Consider the following 14156-nt stretch of genomic DNA (forward strand, 5'->3'; position numbering starts at 1 on the left):
AAAAGCACTGAACACAGAACATGTCCCTTTTGCATTGGCTGATTATAGCTCCAGGTGCAACAAACTCTCTTCTCTGGTAGTGATTGGGGTTTCTACTACCATCAATGTTTTGTATGTTTTGGAATGCAAGGTTGCTTTTTTTTTAAATGCAACTGCTATTTACCTCAGGAAAACTAGAAAATATGAATTGTAAATACATACTGTTTGAAAGGCTATGTGCAACAAGAAGGTACTTTATTGTCAGACATTGGTAACAGAGATTGGTATTAACTTGTCAATCGTGTTGTTTATATGCCACATACCACAGATTGAAGCTGCACACATTGGATCTTGATGGACCTGCAATTCTGCATAGTTGCACTGAATATCGGAATAGAAATGTCCCTCATAGATTGAAACAAATTAACTATTGTATGTTGTTTGTAGAGGAAATTTAGCACACTTGTAGTCAACGTGTACCTTTGACAAAAGTCTATTTTTTTTTACTATGAGTTAAGAGATTTCACTCTTATCTTTCTAATGTGGACTGCACAGCAGAAAAAGAAGTTATGGTTCCGATCAAACATTTGTGTTTCCCTTAGCGACACATTTTTTTGAATGAACATGGAAATAATGTAAAGGTTTGAGGCCTTAAAATTGTAATAGCTCAAATACGAAAAATTCTGTACTGCTCTATAAGTCTTAATGTATGCAAGTGTATTAGTTTACACTAACACTAATGAAAGGTGTGTTTCAAATTAATTGCTTTTGTGATGCTCTGCACACAGAGCAACAAAATATTTCCTATTGTCTATGAAGTTGTTAAGCTTGTCTTTGTATTGGATTCTAGAGGCGATGGGTAGCTCAATGTTACACCATTATTTCACATATTTATATCTATTTTTTATGTGGGCAAATAAAGATAATAATGGGGACATGACATGTAAACAGTAATTTAGGCTCATCAACACAGTATAAAACAAGGTGCTTCATATTTACTAGATTTGAGTGGGAAAAGGTACATACAACTAGGCCTCTTATGTTCAGGTCAGATACTTTTTATGGCCATCCATGCTGCTTTTGCACTGGAACTCAATGCTGCAGTTGATGACTTTTACAAATTAGTTGTAGAAATATGTTGAAGACATGGTCGAGCAGTATAACCTGGTGGTGTCAATTGTAAATAAAAACAACACTTGCTTATCAATAACATTCTTTTAGGAATGTTTCTTTGGTGCATACCTGTCATTTGACTTCTTAAAGGTTCATAGCTGTCTGTGACCTACTTGGTTTTGATGTGTAACAGAAATTGTAAGTCAGTAGCTGTAAATTCTAAGGAAATTATTGGTTATGCCCGCTAAACAGGACACTTTGTTTGGGCTAGAATGATTCTACTTTGGTGTTATTTCAGAAATATAGTGAGTTTGAGATAAATCGTACAAAAGGGGAGCAACTGTTGAATGAATAATACGAGCAGGAAGCTAGGAGCATGGCAGCACAGTGAACAACTGTTCCTGGTTTTAAAGCAAAAGCCGCATCTTGTTTTTGCAGGAATTAGTCTGAGATCAGAGCACAAGTGACAGCTTAGCAGTGGTGATTGTTTACATATCACCTAATGTAGAGTGTACAGTTTGTGAGAAGCATTGTTCACGGTTTACCTAATAGTAGAGTACGAATTTAACTACATGACTAATGATTTAAATTTTAGTTGAACTATAGATGAAGTCTGATAAAAAATGTGACATGAAAAATATGGTTGTTTTATTTTGTGTGTGTCCATTACTAAGGGAAGTCATTCAACCACCTAGCACTTGGATTCCCTGCTTTGTCACTTGAAACATGATTGTTGTCTTTTTCCTATACTATACCTGAACATATTTACATTTTTATAAGTCACAAGTATAAGTGAGTGAGTGGTCCGTGCCTGTTAGTGGACACTAATTAATAAATGAAGCCTTTTTTTTTTTTAAATGAACCAGCAACATACAGTTGTATATTCAAACTGTACATTATGCAGGAGGAAGAGAAGCTAGTAAGTAATAAAAAGCGGGGTTAAAATGTAGCCCTATAATAAAGTACTACCATTATACAGTTAATATTCTCTTCTTTTCCATCAGAATAATTCATAAGACTCTGTCAACCTAGACTACTTGAAGCCTAGTGCAGCATGCAGATCCTATTCTGTTGTAGAATAATGATCTTATGAACTATTCAGCTTTGCATCACATCACTATTCCATTTCCATTATTTCCCCGTATTTCTCTTCTGATAATGGGTCTCATTTGAATTGAAAATGATGGAAACAGAAATAGCTGGTAGGTTCCCCTGAGGCCACTTGTGTACATCATTTATTGTACACATGGAATAAAGACAAACTGTTCTCATTACCCACTAGCTGTAATTATAACTTGGATATAATTGATATATAATGTCAAATATTTCCAGACCACATAATCATGAACTATTTTATTATAGAGTAAAGGAAAGTGTGTGTTGGTTTCCTACTGGAAAGTTATAGTGGCTTGGAATAAAATAATTATTCTTTGTTATTGTCAGTATTTCAGGCAGATTTGGGTGACTAAGCTCATGCATGTTCAGTGATGGTCTATGTCGGTTTCAGACATAATCGTAGGCCTGGGAAGCCCTTCTGATAAACACTTTAAGTCATGAATTGGTTTTTCATGACAGAATCTGAAGATGTTTAATGTAGTTTCCACCATGTTATTAATAGTTATCACCTTAATACCTCACTGATATGCAGATATGTCCTTACTGAGCAATAGAAGAACTTACTGTACAGAAAATATCATATGTTAACAAACCTAGTTGACTGTTTTTGCATTCTCAACAATAATTCTATTTTCAGGGTGTTGTAATCAGTTTTGCCTGTTTTTGCAGGATTTGGCTTTTCTTTTGTGGGCTGGAGGAGGTGGTGGGCAGCTGGTCCGTGCTAAGTTTTTCCAAAAGAGTGTTTTGGCAAAGTCAGTGCGGATGGGAGATATAAGACTTCAGAAAGGACCTGGTTGGGAAAGGGAGTGAGAATGGACAACCTTTCTGACTTTGGTGGCCCCTGTCCATCCACACGCAGGGAATGGGAGTGAGTATCAAATCATGTGACTAGAACAGTGTGTCTTTTATTAGATTTTCTGCTTCACATAATTTACAAAATATATATTTTGTAAATAGCTTTTCAGGGTTTGGATTATCCATACATGTCCAAAATAGATGCACCAAACATGTGGCTTTTATACATTTAAAGAGTAAGAGAAACCTGAGCTGGCACATACTGTATCATGTGTGCATTTCAAGGAGGCCCCCTTTAACTGGTATCTCATATCCGGGATGACTTCAGTTACAGTGTGACATGGGTGGTTAAGTAGTTTGCCCTTGAGATATAAATAATGTCTTTTATGTATGTCAGCTTTGTAAGGGTAAATGGTTAATAATGAGTTAGTGATTAAACACCAACACACTAAATTTGTCTGTTTTTAAGGCATAAAAATTCAAAGTTTTCTGTAGTCTTTAATTTTTGGTAATTAGACACAAGAGACCCTTAAAAATAACACAGCCCCATCTGGGATGTACTTCAGTAGATTATTGTGTGACTATATTGATACTGATTTAACACAATTAAAGAGTGTAGTCAAATAATACTTGGATGAGAAGTACACCTTTCATTCCTGACTTCCATTTCTTGTTCTTTGTTTTACCTGTAGTTTATCTTATTTCACACATCCTATATCCTCAAGTTTGGATAAAATTGGCAGCATTAGAAAGAGAAAACATTTGAAGTGTTTAAAAAAAAAAAGCATCAAAAACCAAAATGAGCCTGAAACTCCCTCTCAATCAGGAGTCAATCAAACCTGAACCAGGGAGAAAGAAGTCTCGTAGTGCTCCCTAAAAGCTGAGGTTGTTTTAATGCTTCAGTGCTTTCCCTGTTGCTGTTGATGAAAATGCTATGTACAATATAGGCTAGTAGTTATGTCTAAAAAGATACTATTCATTACCAGCAAAGTCATCCCTATAATAGAAATGATAATTTGTAATTTGTAAAAATGTGAGCTTGGATACAAATAGTGGAGTAGGACTCTTACTTGCCACAGTGACTTGTTAAATATGGGAGTAAGCCAGGCATTCACCTGGGTTAATGGTGTTTCCTAACATCAGTCATGGCATCATCAGTGGACAGTGCGTACTGTTTTTAATTGCAAAGGTCCTCATATAGTGCATTCTGTCTCACTGTCTCACATTAATCATACACCCTGACACCAAAGCAGACACTAAAACAGAGTCATTGATAATCATATAAGTACCACCAGAGCCTTGCCAACAACTAACATATCTAACGCTATTATCTGTTGTCAGCCAAGTCTGATGGTTATGGAACAACATTCTAAAGTGAATCCTTCTCTTTCTAGCACCAACAGCTGTGTAGAAGATCTAATGGACGAAGATGAGAAAGATAGGGCAAAAAGGTAATAGTCTGTCTCATGAATATTTACATTATGGTTGTATTGTATGTAATACATGTATGTAGAACATAAAAGTTTTAACCCATTTAGTTAGAATTATCAGAAAACTTTAGAGGTTAGTAGGGTAACACTTTAAAGTTTATCTCTAAAAATTAGAGGTGTTTATACTAAAATGGTGAATCTCAAACCATTTAAGGGTCATTATTATAAGTTGTGTCTGTCACATGGTTGTTTATTTACATGTGGAGCAACATTGGTCCTCGGCTAGTTTTCCATGAGGTCCTTATTCCATCCCCTCAATAGCCCCAGGGTGGCAATCATGCTGTCAGTTGAGGATTCCTGACCTATAGTTTTGTTTATAAATGCATTTGTTACTATTTTTAGCCTTTAGCTTGCTAGCTTGATTTTTTTTCCTTAGCTAGTTGCTAAGTTTGTCTCACGGCTGTCGGGGCGTATGTGACATTTGAACATGCTGCATATTCAAGCCATCCATAGCAACAACCTAAAAGAGGATAGTTTTTGAGAGTTGATTGATAATTTCTTTTACCTGTCCCTTGATTTACTAATAATACAAAATATTGTGTTTGCTTCTTTATAACATTCTATGAAGTAACTGTTTACATGTGTTGACATCTTAAGGGCATCTCGTAACAAATCGGAAAAGAAAAGAAGAGACCAATTCAATGTGCTCATCAAAGAGCTGTGCACAATGCTGCAGGGCCAAGGCCATCCACGCAAGATGGACAAGTCTACAATATTGCAGAGAACTATTGACTTCCTGCAGAAACAAAAAGGTAGGCAACAGTATTATAGCCTGTATTTAGCATTTGTTTTTAGATTGAAAACTTAAATATTTTTACCTCGTGCAGTTTCCATATTTCCATTTAGTATACACAATCCATGATTTTTAATTCTCTTGTACCTTTTGATCCTCTTCTCACCTTTTCAGACATCACTGCACAGAATGAAACTTGTGATGTGAGACAGGACTGGAAGCCGTCATTCCTCAGTAATGAGGAGTTCACTCAACTAATGCTGGAGGTAAAGCCCAAGAGGATGTCTTTTTAGAACAACTTAAATCAATTAAGCTCCGACATTGATTAGGATTGATGATAAAATAACAAAGAAACATTCTCCCTCAAATGCCCATAAGCTGGACAAGAAAAAAATAAGAGTATGAGAATCAAATTTCAGCTGCATTATTTTCACTGTTGCTCAAGTCAAGTTGGTTAACTAAAGGCCTTGTTGGTTATGTAAGAATTTCCCAGCTGCTGTTAGAGTAGAGAAGACACTTTGAGCAGAATAGAGCACAAATAACAGCACATGTCTGCGTGTAAGATTTTGTATTGTGTTTAATTATCACAGATGATGATCATCAAAGAATCCATTTTCTCCCTCTTGTTACAGGCTCTAGATGGATTCTTGGTAGCGTTAACTACAGATGGAAACATTATATATGTATCTGACAGTGTGTCTTCACTTATTGGCCATTTACCTGTGAGTGAGAAAGTTTTTTTCTCCACTGTTTTTTTTGTTGTTGCCATTTTCTTGTTTTCGGCTTCTAGTTCATTCTGATCCAAGCATACAAACATATTTGTTGGTGTAAATAATGTTGTCATCTGTGTATAAGTTACCTTGTTCTAGAAACAGACCATTTACACATTTAACTATAAATTTGCTAATCCCATTTTCCCATTGTGTAATGATTATGTCATCTCTAATACTTTTTTATGCAACATGGTTACACATTACATGCTCGCTGAAAAACTGACCATCACCCATCTATCCTTTTGTACCAGTCAGATATGGTGGACCAAAATATCTTGAATTTCCTCCCGGAGCGGGAGCACGGGGAGGTGTATAAGCTGCTATCATCCCACATGCTGATGACTGACCCCATTGCTCCTGACTTCCTTGACAGTGAGTGTCCTACTGGGCAGCTTCTCTGCACATGTCTGGCCTCTGTCTGTTTCTGACACCACACTACGTCTGGGTCATCACCTTGGAAAGTTGAATCGTTAAAGTCTTTAGTGTCTCCCACAACAGGAGATCCAAGTTTAGTTTAGCTTCACGCTGAAATCAGTTTAAAATGTGTGTTTGATAAACAAAACAACATATGGTACAGTCCTAACAAGTTCTTTTAGAAGCAAATTTGTGTTTTGGGTTTCCGAACACCTCTTAAAATTGTTCCAACTCTGATAATGTCATTTGAAACTCTTTTTACAGACAGTTGCTGAATTAGGGTCTGTACTTTAGTGGCTTGCTGATTAGTGTGTATCTATGTTTAGCCTTTTAGCTAATAATAGGAGCTATCTTAGTATCATGGTTAAGACTTAAGACTAAATCACTGTTATGTTAACACAGTAATCCAAACGAATGTAGTATCTGGGGCTCAAGATGTTGACCTTAATCCTGTGTTACTATTGCGCTTTTCTGAGGATGAGAGATAGTGATCCACTGGTGTCTCTGTCTTTAGAAGTCCAACAACTGTCACAGAGCTACATTTGGGAAGAGACATCAATGTCCTCCCCACATAAATCACAGTGTCTGGCTCGTAAAGTGAAAATTACACTGAAAAATCCATCTGTGCATCTATTATCTGTAACCACTTAATCTATTTTGGATCCCGGGGGGGAGCCCATCCCAGCTGTTATAGGGTGAGAGGAGAGGTACACCCTGGACACAGAGAGACACACGTAGACAGACAAAAGTTCACATGTACGAGTCACCAATTAATTTAACATGCATGCTACACTTACAAGATTTTAATTACAGTCTTTTAACTGCTAACAAATTATTTACACCTTAGTAGTGGATCTGCTGGACTTTCATTTGAGCACAATTGAAACTTTAAGTCCCTTTGTTATGCCAGCAAACCATATATCAGGTCCTCTGAGTCTGAATGAATTTGAGAAACGTATTGAGGGTATTAAAGACTCTTACTAACTAGCAAACATTATTTATTGTAATATCTGTTGAAGTGAATTGCATTCAAGGTTTCTTGTGAATTGTAGTCAATTCTGTAGGAACTAAATGTGACTTAATATCTTCATTTGTACTCTGCAGGTCTATTCTGTCATACAAAACACAAACATAAAACTTCCATGGATTCTGTATAATGAATAGATTTTTGAAAGCTAAAATAAGGATTCCTATTTTTCAGGTGAGGCACATATTGAATTTTGCTGTCATCTAGCCAGAGGTAACATCAACCCAAAAGAGCCACCTGTGTATGAATATGTCAGGTTCGTGGGAGATTTCAAGTTTCACAACAATGGTAAGGATCTTTGTTTTCACTTTTGAAGACTTAAATGCTGTAAATGTCTATTGTTCATGTGTTTAGTTGAAAGCATACTCAATGAGTCATCTTAATTTAGCATTAAATGGGCCTTGTCTTGACTTACACAGTGCCTACATCTTCTTGTAATGGACTTGAATTAACATTACCACGAAGCTTGCAATCAACGCTGGAGGAGCAGGTCTGCCTCATTGCTACTGTACGATTAGTCACTCCACAGTTTCTTAAGGTAAGCCCCGCTGGCATCTTAAAAAACCTGTGCTTGTAACCTTTTTAAGATTGATGCAAGACACAGTTACATTGCATTAAAAGAAAGTTATATGATAGCACACATCATTAGTTAGAATTTAGATTACATTGACTTCTTGTGCATTTTCAACAGTGGAAGCATGGTTTGTACAGCGTGGATAAAGTGCTGTTATTCCTGTTTCTAATAGCTTTCTGGATAAATGTGTTTACAGAGTGAACATGTGTCTTTTTCTGCCTTAAAAATACAATGGAACAAAGAGCTATTGGACAGGTTTCAACTCTCCCCTACTACTTATTCCAAAATGTAAAAGACACTGATTATACTGATATGCCAGATGGGATGGCTATAACAATGACATCTGGCCCTTATGGCTAGGAATAGTTTTTAACTCACATTCTCAAGGCAAATCCCTCTCAAAAAGAGATTTTTATCTACACCATTCATAATGTTTTAGTACAGAATAGTTTCAGCCATCGTAGGTTTTTGTTCACAGCATACTTGAGTGTTCAAGGTTACAGCTCTCAGGTAGGATTCAGAACAAGTCTGTTTGGCTGTAAACACAAATATGATCCAAAGCTGATTACATGTAAAGATAATTGTCGGCCACTGTTAATAAAAGTTTGATGTTATAGCAGCAAAAAACAACATACTATTAATATACAATAGCACAAGAATGATAATTTGCCCATCCTTGCAACAAGGTTTAATTTATGTTACAAAACATTTAGGAAAGGTTTTTTCCTTTTCTTTATGAATAAAGTAGAATTCTTTAAAGCAAGAGATGAAGCAAAGTCTCTTGCTGCTTCACAGTAGTGTCACTGAATTTTGCAGTAAGCTGCAAAGGTGAAAACAAAATATAATTGAAATCCTAATAGTGATTTTTTTGCACTGTGACTTTTGGTTTTGTTTAGGATTTGTGTAACGTGGAAGATCCTTGTGATGAATTCACATCTAGACACAGCCTTGAATGGAAATTCCTGTTTTTAGATCACAGGTAAAGTAGATTTATGATTCTGTCAATCAGCCATGTCGATTTTTAACAAAACATAATGTTGATCACCTTCTTTTTGTTTCAGAGCTTCACCGATCATAGGCTACTTACCCTTTGAGGTTCTTGGAACTTCTGGCTATGATTACTATCATGTGGATGACTTGGAGCTAATAGCTCAGTGTCACAAGCAGTGTATGTACAGTAACTGTCGCTTCTTTTTTGCAATCCTTAATCACTACATGATTCAGCAATCTATCTCTGACAAAGAGGTTGTAGTTACTTAGATTTATGGACTCTGCACAAACAAAACTGACCTGTGGCACCAAAACATTCCCTTCTTTTCTCTCTTCTCAGTAATGCAGTTTGGAAAAGGTAAATCCTGTTATTATCGCTTCCTGACTAAAGGTCAGCAGTGGATTTGGTTGCAGACTCACTACTACATCACATACCACCAGTGGAACTCCAAACCTGAGTTCATTGTCTGTACTCACACTGTTGTCAGGTAAGCCTGATAGTTGAACCGCTGACAAAGTGTTGGTGTTTGCTTGGGGTTAATGATGAGTATAGGACATGTGGATTATTTTTGCAAAAATAACAATGGCTTTACATTAAGACAATGTTAGATTTACATATTTCACACACACTCTTTGTATCTGTTATTCCTCAGTTATGCTGAAGTGCGAGCTGAAAGGAGGAGACTGTTTGGCCTTGAAGAGCTGTCTCCACCTGAGATAGCGCCTTCCTCTGTTAAGGTAAGAGCCCATGTACGCACAGCATTGGACACTAAAAGGTCAACCTTTATGTCCGATTTAGATTCCACATTTTCTGTTCAACATTACTCCATGTTCCAGGCTCAGGAGCTGTACTTGGACATCTGCTCCACATTGGACCCTGCAAGGGACAGAAACAGTGGTGCACGTTCGGTATCCTCCCACAGCTCCAGGAAGTCCTCCCACACAGCACTGTCAGACTCAGCATGTGAGTCATCCTTTGCTCCCTAAAGTGCTAAGTCACTCAACTGCAGGTCAATATGGACAAAACTCCTGCTCTTGTAACTGTTGTGGTATCAAAATGTAGCCAAAAAAATGTGATGAGATAAGCCTCGGTCTTGTTCTTTTTTTATCACATGTAGAACTAAGTAGGGTAGGCCAGAAGTCAATAAAACACCCACCTCTTTATTTGTGGGTAATGATGAATCTGTAATGAAATGTTTCCAATGCTCACTTTAGCATGTCCTGTTTGTTTGAGCTTCCAATCTCTCTGACTTCAGCTTCTCTTCCACCCACCATCTAATATAATAAAAAACACTCCCATTTGCATATTGACGAACAATACAGGGTGGAAGATTCATTACATTTGCTATTCATAAAACACAAACATGCCAGCAGGTGCTGCTGTCTTCCCTTAATCTACACAAGCATACACTTTTATTATTTTCAGTGCGAAAAATAGTTGGTGTTTTGGTGAGTTGTGTCAGCTATGATGAAAATCCATCCACTGAAAGCATCACAGCTTGTGGGTTTACTGTAACTCAGCGGCAGAATGAGGTGGCAACCAAGGGCTTAAGAATTTGCAGTATGGTTATACAACCAAAATAAACATTCCATTTTATTAGTTATTCAGACTTTATTTCATTAAGACTGTGTTACCTATTTTTAGGAAGAAAGACATGAGTAAGGATTATACAGTATAGTGTTTGGTTCCTGATAAGTATGTAAATCACGATTTATGCAGTTATATTTCTCACCTTTTTCTTTATACAATGGAACACAAAGTTTTATGATTTCAATCGAGCATATAAAACAGATCATGATCATGTTATTAGTTTTGTTAAGAGACCTTATATTTTAAGTGCTTTTTTTATGAGAGGGTTCTGCACAGTTTCTACGGCTCGTAAAGCTTAAATTTGTGCTATAAACAACAGTTATTTCATTGTAATAGTGTGTATGAAAAGTTCCATTGTTTAATTTGCATGCCAAAAGGTCTTAAGAAGTATGGTTTATTTTAGTTAAAGTGGTGTATGAGAAGCTGAGCATCAAGACAGTGAATATAGTTTTTGGGTAACGTTGCATGTTTGACATTTGACAAAGAAAATTGGTTATTCTGATTTTCTAAATGTGTTTAGAGGTAACCTGTCTCCTCTGCAGCAGCTAACTCATATACAGAGGCCTGCACACCATCATGGCAGTCTGCTTCCATTGTGACAGAGAAGACGTCTGCCAGAATACAGCCTAGCAGTTCCAAGGTCAGTTTATTCTAAGTTGTTGTGCGTCTCTCTTTTTTTAAGATAAAATAGTCAGTAAGAACCAACTGCAAAGTTGACACAACATTATGTCAAAGATTGTGCTAAAATTGTAAAGCTCGGTCAGCCCCCCCCCCTTAGAATTTGGCACAAAGACAAAATTCCTTTGACCTCATTCGCCAAATGAGCCTTCCCCTTTCTCTTACCTGCAGCAAGCACTCCACAATGCTTAGTGTTTAGACTTTCTCTCCTGCCTGTTGCCTTCCTCTCTTCAGTTGTGTACAATATCTGGTTGTTATGACTGCTACTACTGTATATGTTTATTTCATCTGTTGATTGTGTGTAGTGTCTCCAGGCCCAGTAATAAGACTGTTATAAAAGCAGATGAAAAAGGGTAGTTAAAAATATATCAACATTATGTCTGAAATGGTTTCCTTTGGGGAGGGGGAGGGGGGGGGTGGTTGTCCACTTTTGCTTGTGTGTTTCATGAAGAAATCATTCATTTTAAGACCTACTTCACAGGAAAGGTGGGAAGCTGTAACCATCACAGGAATAAACCATTAGATGACTCATTCTAACTGAATATTTCTTCATACAGTGTGCAATATTACAGCACTCTTTAATGGAAAAATATAAAAAAAGAAGACGGCCACGTTTGTCTCATGTGTGATCCCAAATGATTTTTTTTTGGGGGGGGGGGGGGCATGTGATTCCAGCAGCAGGAAACGCAGCAGCAGCAGGAGCAGACGTCCATGTATGAGCTGCAGCAGCCTCAGCTCGGTGTCATGAATCAGCTGAAGGAGCAGCTGGAGGAGAGGACACGCATTCTGCAGGCTGACATTAAGACACAGCAGCAGGAGCTGCACGACATTAAGGAGAAGCTTCACCTGGCTAATCTCCAGGTAACACTACAAAACTGAAAAAAAAAGAAAAAACATTAGCCACAGACTTCAATCTATGACTCACTCACTTACTCACACACACACACCCACACACACACACACACACACACACAGATATTAAGCATTGAGTTTCCATTGCCCAACCCCTCAGAGTAGTGGGGAAATGGCCCCATCTAGAGGCCACCATCCCTCAGTTTGCTACAAGTATTTTAATCACTACATGACCCACATAACATGCACAGAGAGCAGACTCTGGCAGTATCATAACATCTGTTTAATGAAGTTTGTATATTACCTCAACCCAAATATGAATAAACCTAAGATATATACAACTGCAAGACAGAGCACAGAGAAGTGATCAACTCATACCTTTATGAGTCATACTTTATGGGGTCATATTTTTAGTTTTTGCTTGTCTTTTTTATATTTTTGTCGTAAAGTAAGTGTTTTTATATTAGTATATGAAGGACAGATTAATATTATTTGTTTTGTGTGTGTGTGTTTTTGTATTAGATGTTGCTACAGCAACCTATCCACAATGATTTTGGTCAGGCCCAGCAGCAGGGTCCGGGCAGGCCAGCCCAGCAGGGCCAGTCAGGAGTGATTAGGCAGCTCTCAGGCCACTCCAAACCACCGCCTTGTGGGACCCACAGTTCGTCCCCTCACTCACTTCTGAGAGAAAACAGCTCACCTTCAACACAGGTATAAAGCTGTGCAACTGAAAGTCATAATCTGAAAGAAAAAAAAATCTGTCCAAAGGAACTTCTGAGAGATTAATATTTATTCAAATTACCTTCAGCTTTTAGCAAACAGCCACTCATTACCCGCTTATTTGTTTACTGGTAATGAAACATACAGAGTATTTTTCTTCTGGTTCAGTCACAGTATTTTCATGTAAGAAGGAAGTTTCTACATATTACAGTTCTATCGTGTTTTACATACTGTTAACAGGTGTAGAGTAGCTCTGATCACCTTAGTCTTTGTTTCATTGTAGGTTCAGCACAGGATTGCACGGAGTGGGCAGCTACAGTCAGTGAGTTTACCTGTGCAGACCAACACAAGTCTGACGATGCCCTTGTACAGCAACCCCATGATGTTCTCCCAAACCAACACAAGGCCTCTGCAGGATGCAAACCAAAGACACACAGACAATGAGTTCAGCCAAGAAGGACAATTACGGTGAGACAAACAACTAACAGTCACAACTTGTGACATTCTCAAGGCAGTTTAGTAGAAATAAAGTCTGCAATGCAGTTTCTGCTGTTGAAAAATTGGTCAGTTTATTCTAGCTACTTGCTATACATATTGCAAAACATGCCTTTTGATGTAAGGTATTGACATTTATGACTTTTTTATTGTATAAATGAAGTTCTCCCAATAACAGATTTTATTTCTTACAGCATGCTTCTCAACCAGCCAATGCAGACGCTGGTTCCCACTAGCAGTGTCACCTCGCAGCCTTCCCAGTGCAACATGGGCATTTCCCAAACCATGTAAGATGCATGTGCAGACACACACACAGACACTACATAATACAGTGGTCTGCAAGTGTGGTGTTATTAAATTGTGCCATTGTTTTTTCTTTCCAGATACACCTTAGAGCAACAGATCATGGCTCCTTCGTTTTCCATGCAGCAGGTCAACTGCAACGCTGTCCTTGTACCCTCACCAGTCTTCACGTCTCCCATAATGATCCCTCACAATGGCTTCATCACACACCAATCCCAGTCAGCTTACCACTCTCAGCCCCAGGCATCTCAGCACTCCCTGCAGATACAGCAGCCCCAGCAGTTCTTTCAGGTAGGTGGAACCTATTTGGTTTGTAGGGATTGTGTGTAAATAGTTTCTTGAGGCATAATTTAGATTTTTATTTGTGTATTCTGTGATGGATTGTTACATATTGCTGCTCCGTGTAATTATCCAAGGCTCTGTGTTTACTGATTTATGATTTTGCAAGCATTACACTGCATCTGGATCCTTAGTTACCACAGCAACAAGCTGCTGAGCCATTCCAACAGGCTG

The 14156-nt window shown here is 37.8% G+C and overlaps 1 protein-coding gene across 7 annotated transcripts in view; it reads left to right on the top strand.

Moving 5' to 3' along the window:
- npas2 (neuronal PAS domain protein 2) overlaps nt 1–14156 on the top strand; it is a 36214-nt gene that overhangs the window by 17371 nt on the left and 4687 nt on the right. For 2 of the 7 annotated variants that reach the window (XM_067491982.1, XM_067491981.1), the window contains exons 2-20: nt 2878–3076; nt 4398–4454; nt 5091–5245; nt 5401–5492; nt 5859–5948; nt 6251–6371; nt 7615–7728; nt 7860–7978; nt 8911–8993; nt 9076–9182; nt 9345–9492; nt 9658–9742; nt 9842–9968; nt 11138–11235; nt 11949–12134; nt 12648–12836; nt 13129–13313; nt 13535–13627; nt 13724–13934. In XM_067491982.1, the coding sequence (XP_067348083.1) occupies nt 3021–3076; nt 4398–4454; nt 5091–5245; nt 5401–5492; nt 5859–5948; nt 6251–6371; nt 7615–7728; nt 7860–7978; nt 8911–8993; nt 9076–9182; nt 9345–9492; nt 9658–9742; nt 9842–9968; nt 11138–11235; nt 11949–12134; nt 12648–12836; nt 13129–13313; nt 13535–13627; nt 13724–13934 (2316 nt within the window). In that variant the 5' untranslated portion in view covers nt 2878–3020. Of the gene's footprint in view, nt 1–2877; nt 3077–4397; nt 4455–5090; nt 5246–5400; nt 5493–5858; nt 5949–6250; nt 6372–7614; nt 7729–7859; nt 7979–8910; nt 8994–9075; nt 9183–9344; nt 9493–9657; nt 9743–9841; nt 9969–11137; nt 11236–11948; nt 12135–12647; nt 12837–13128; nt 13314–13534; nt 13628–13723; nt 13935–14156 lie in introns of those variants that run through there. The other 5 variants (XM_067491985.1, XM_067491986.1, XM_067491983.1 and 2 more) reach the window with 5 other exon arrangements.

The sequence above is a fragment of the Channa argus genome, chromosome 22 (assembly GCF_033026475.1).
Source record: "Channa argus isolate prfri chromosome 22, Channa argus male v1.0, whole genome shotgun sequence".
Classification (NCBI taxonomy): domain Eukaryota; kingdom Metazoa; phylum Chordata; class Actinopteri; order Anabantiformes; family Channidae; genus Channa; species Channa argus.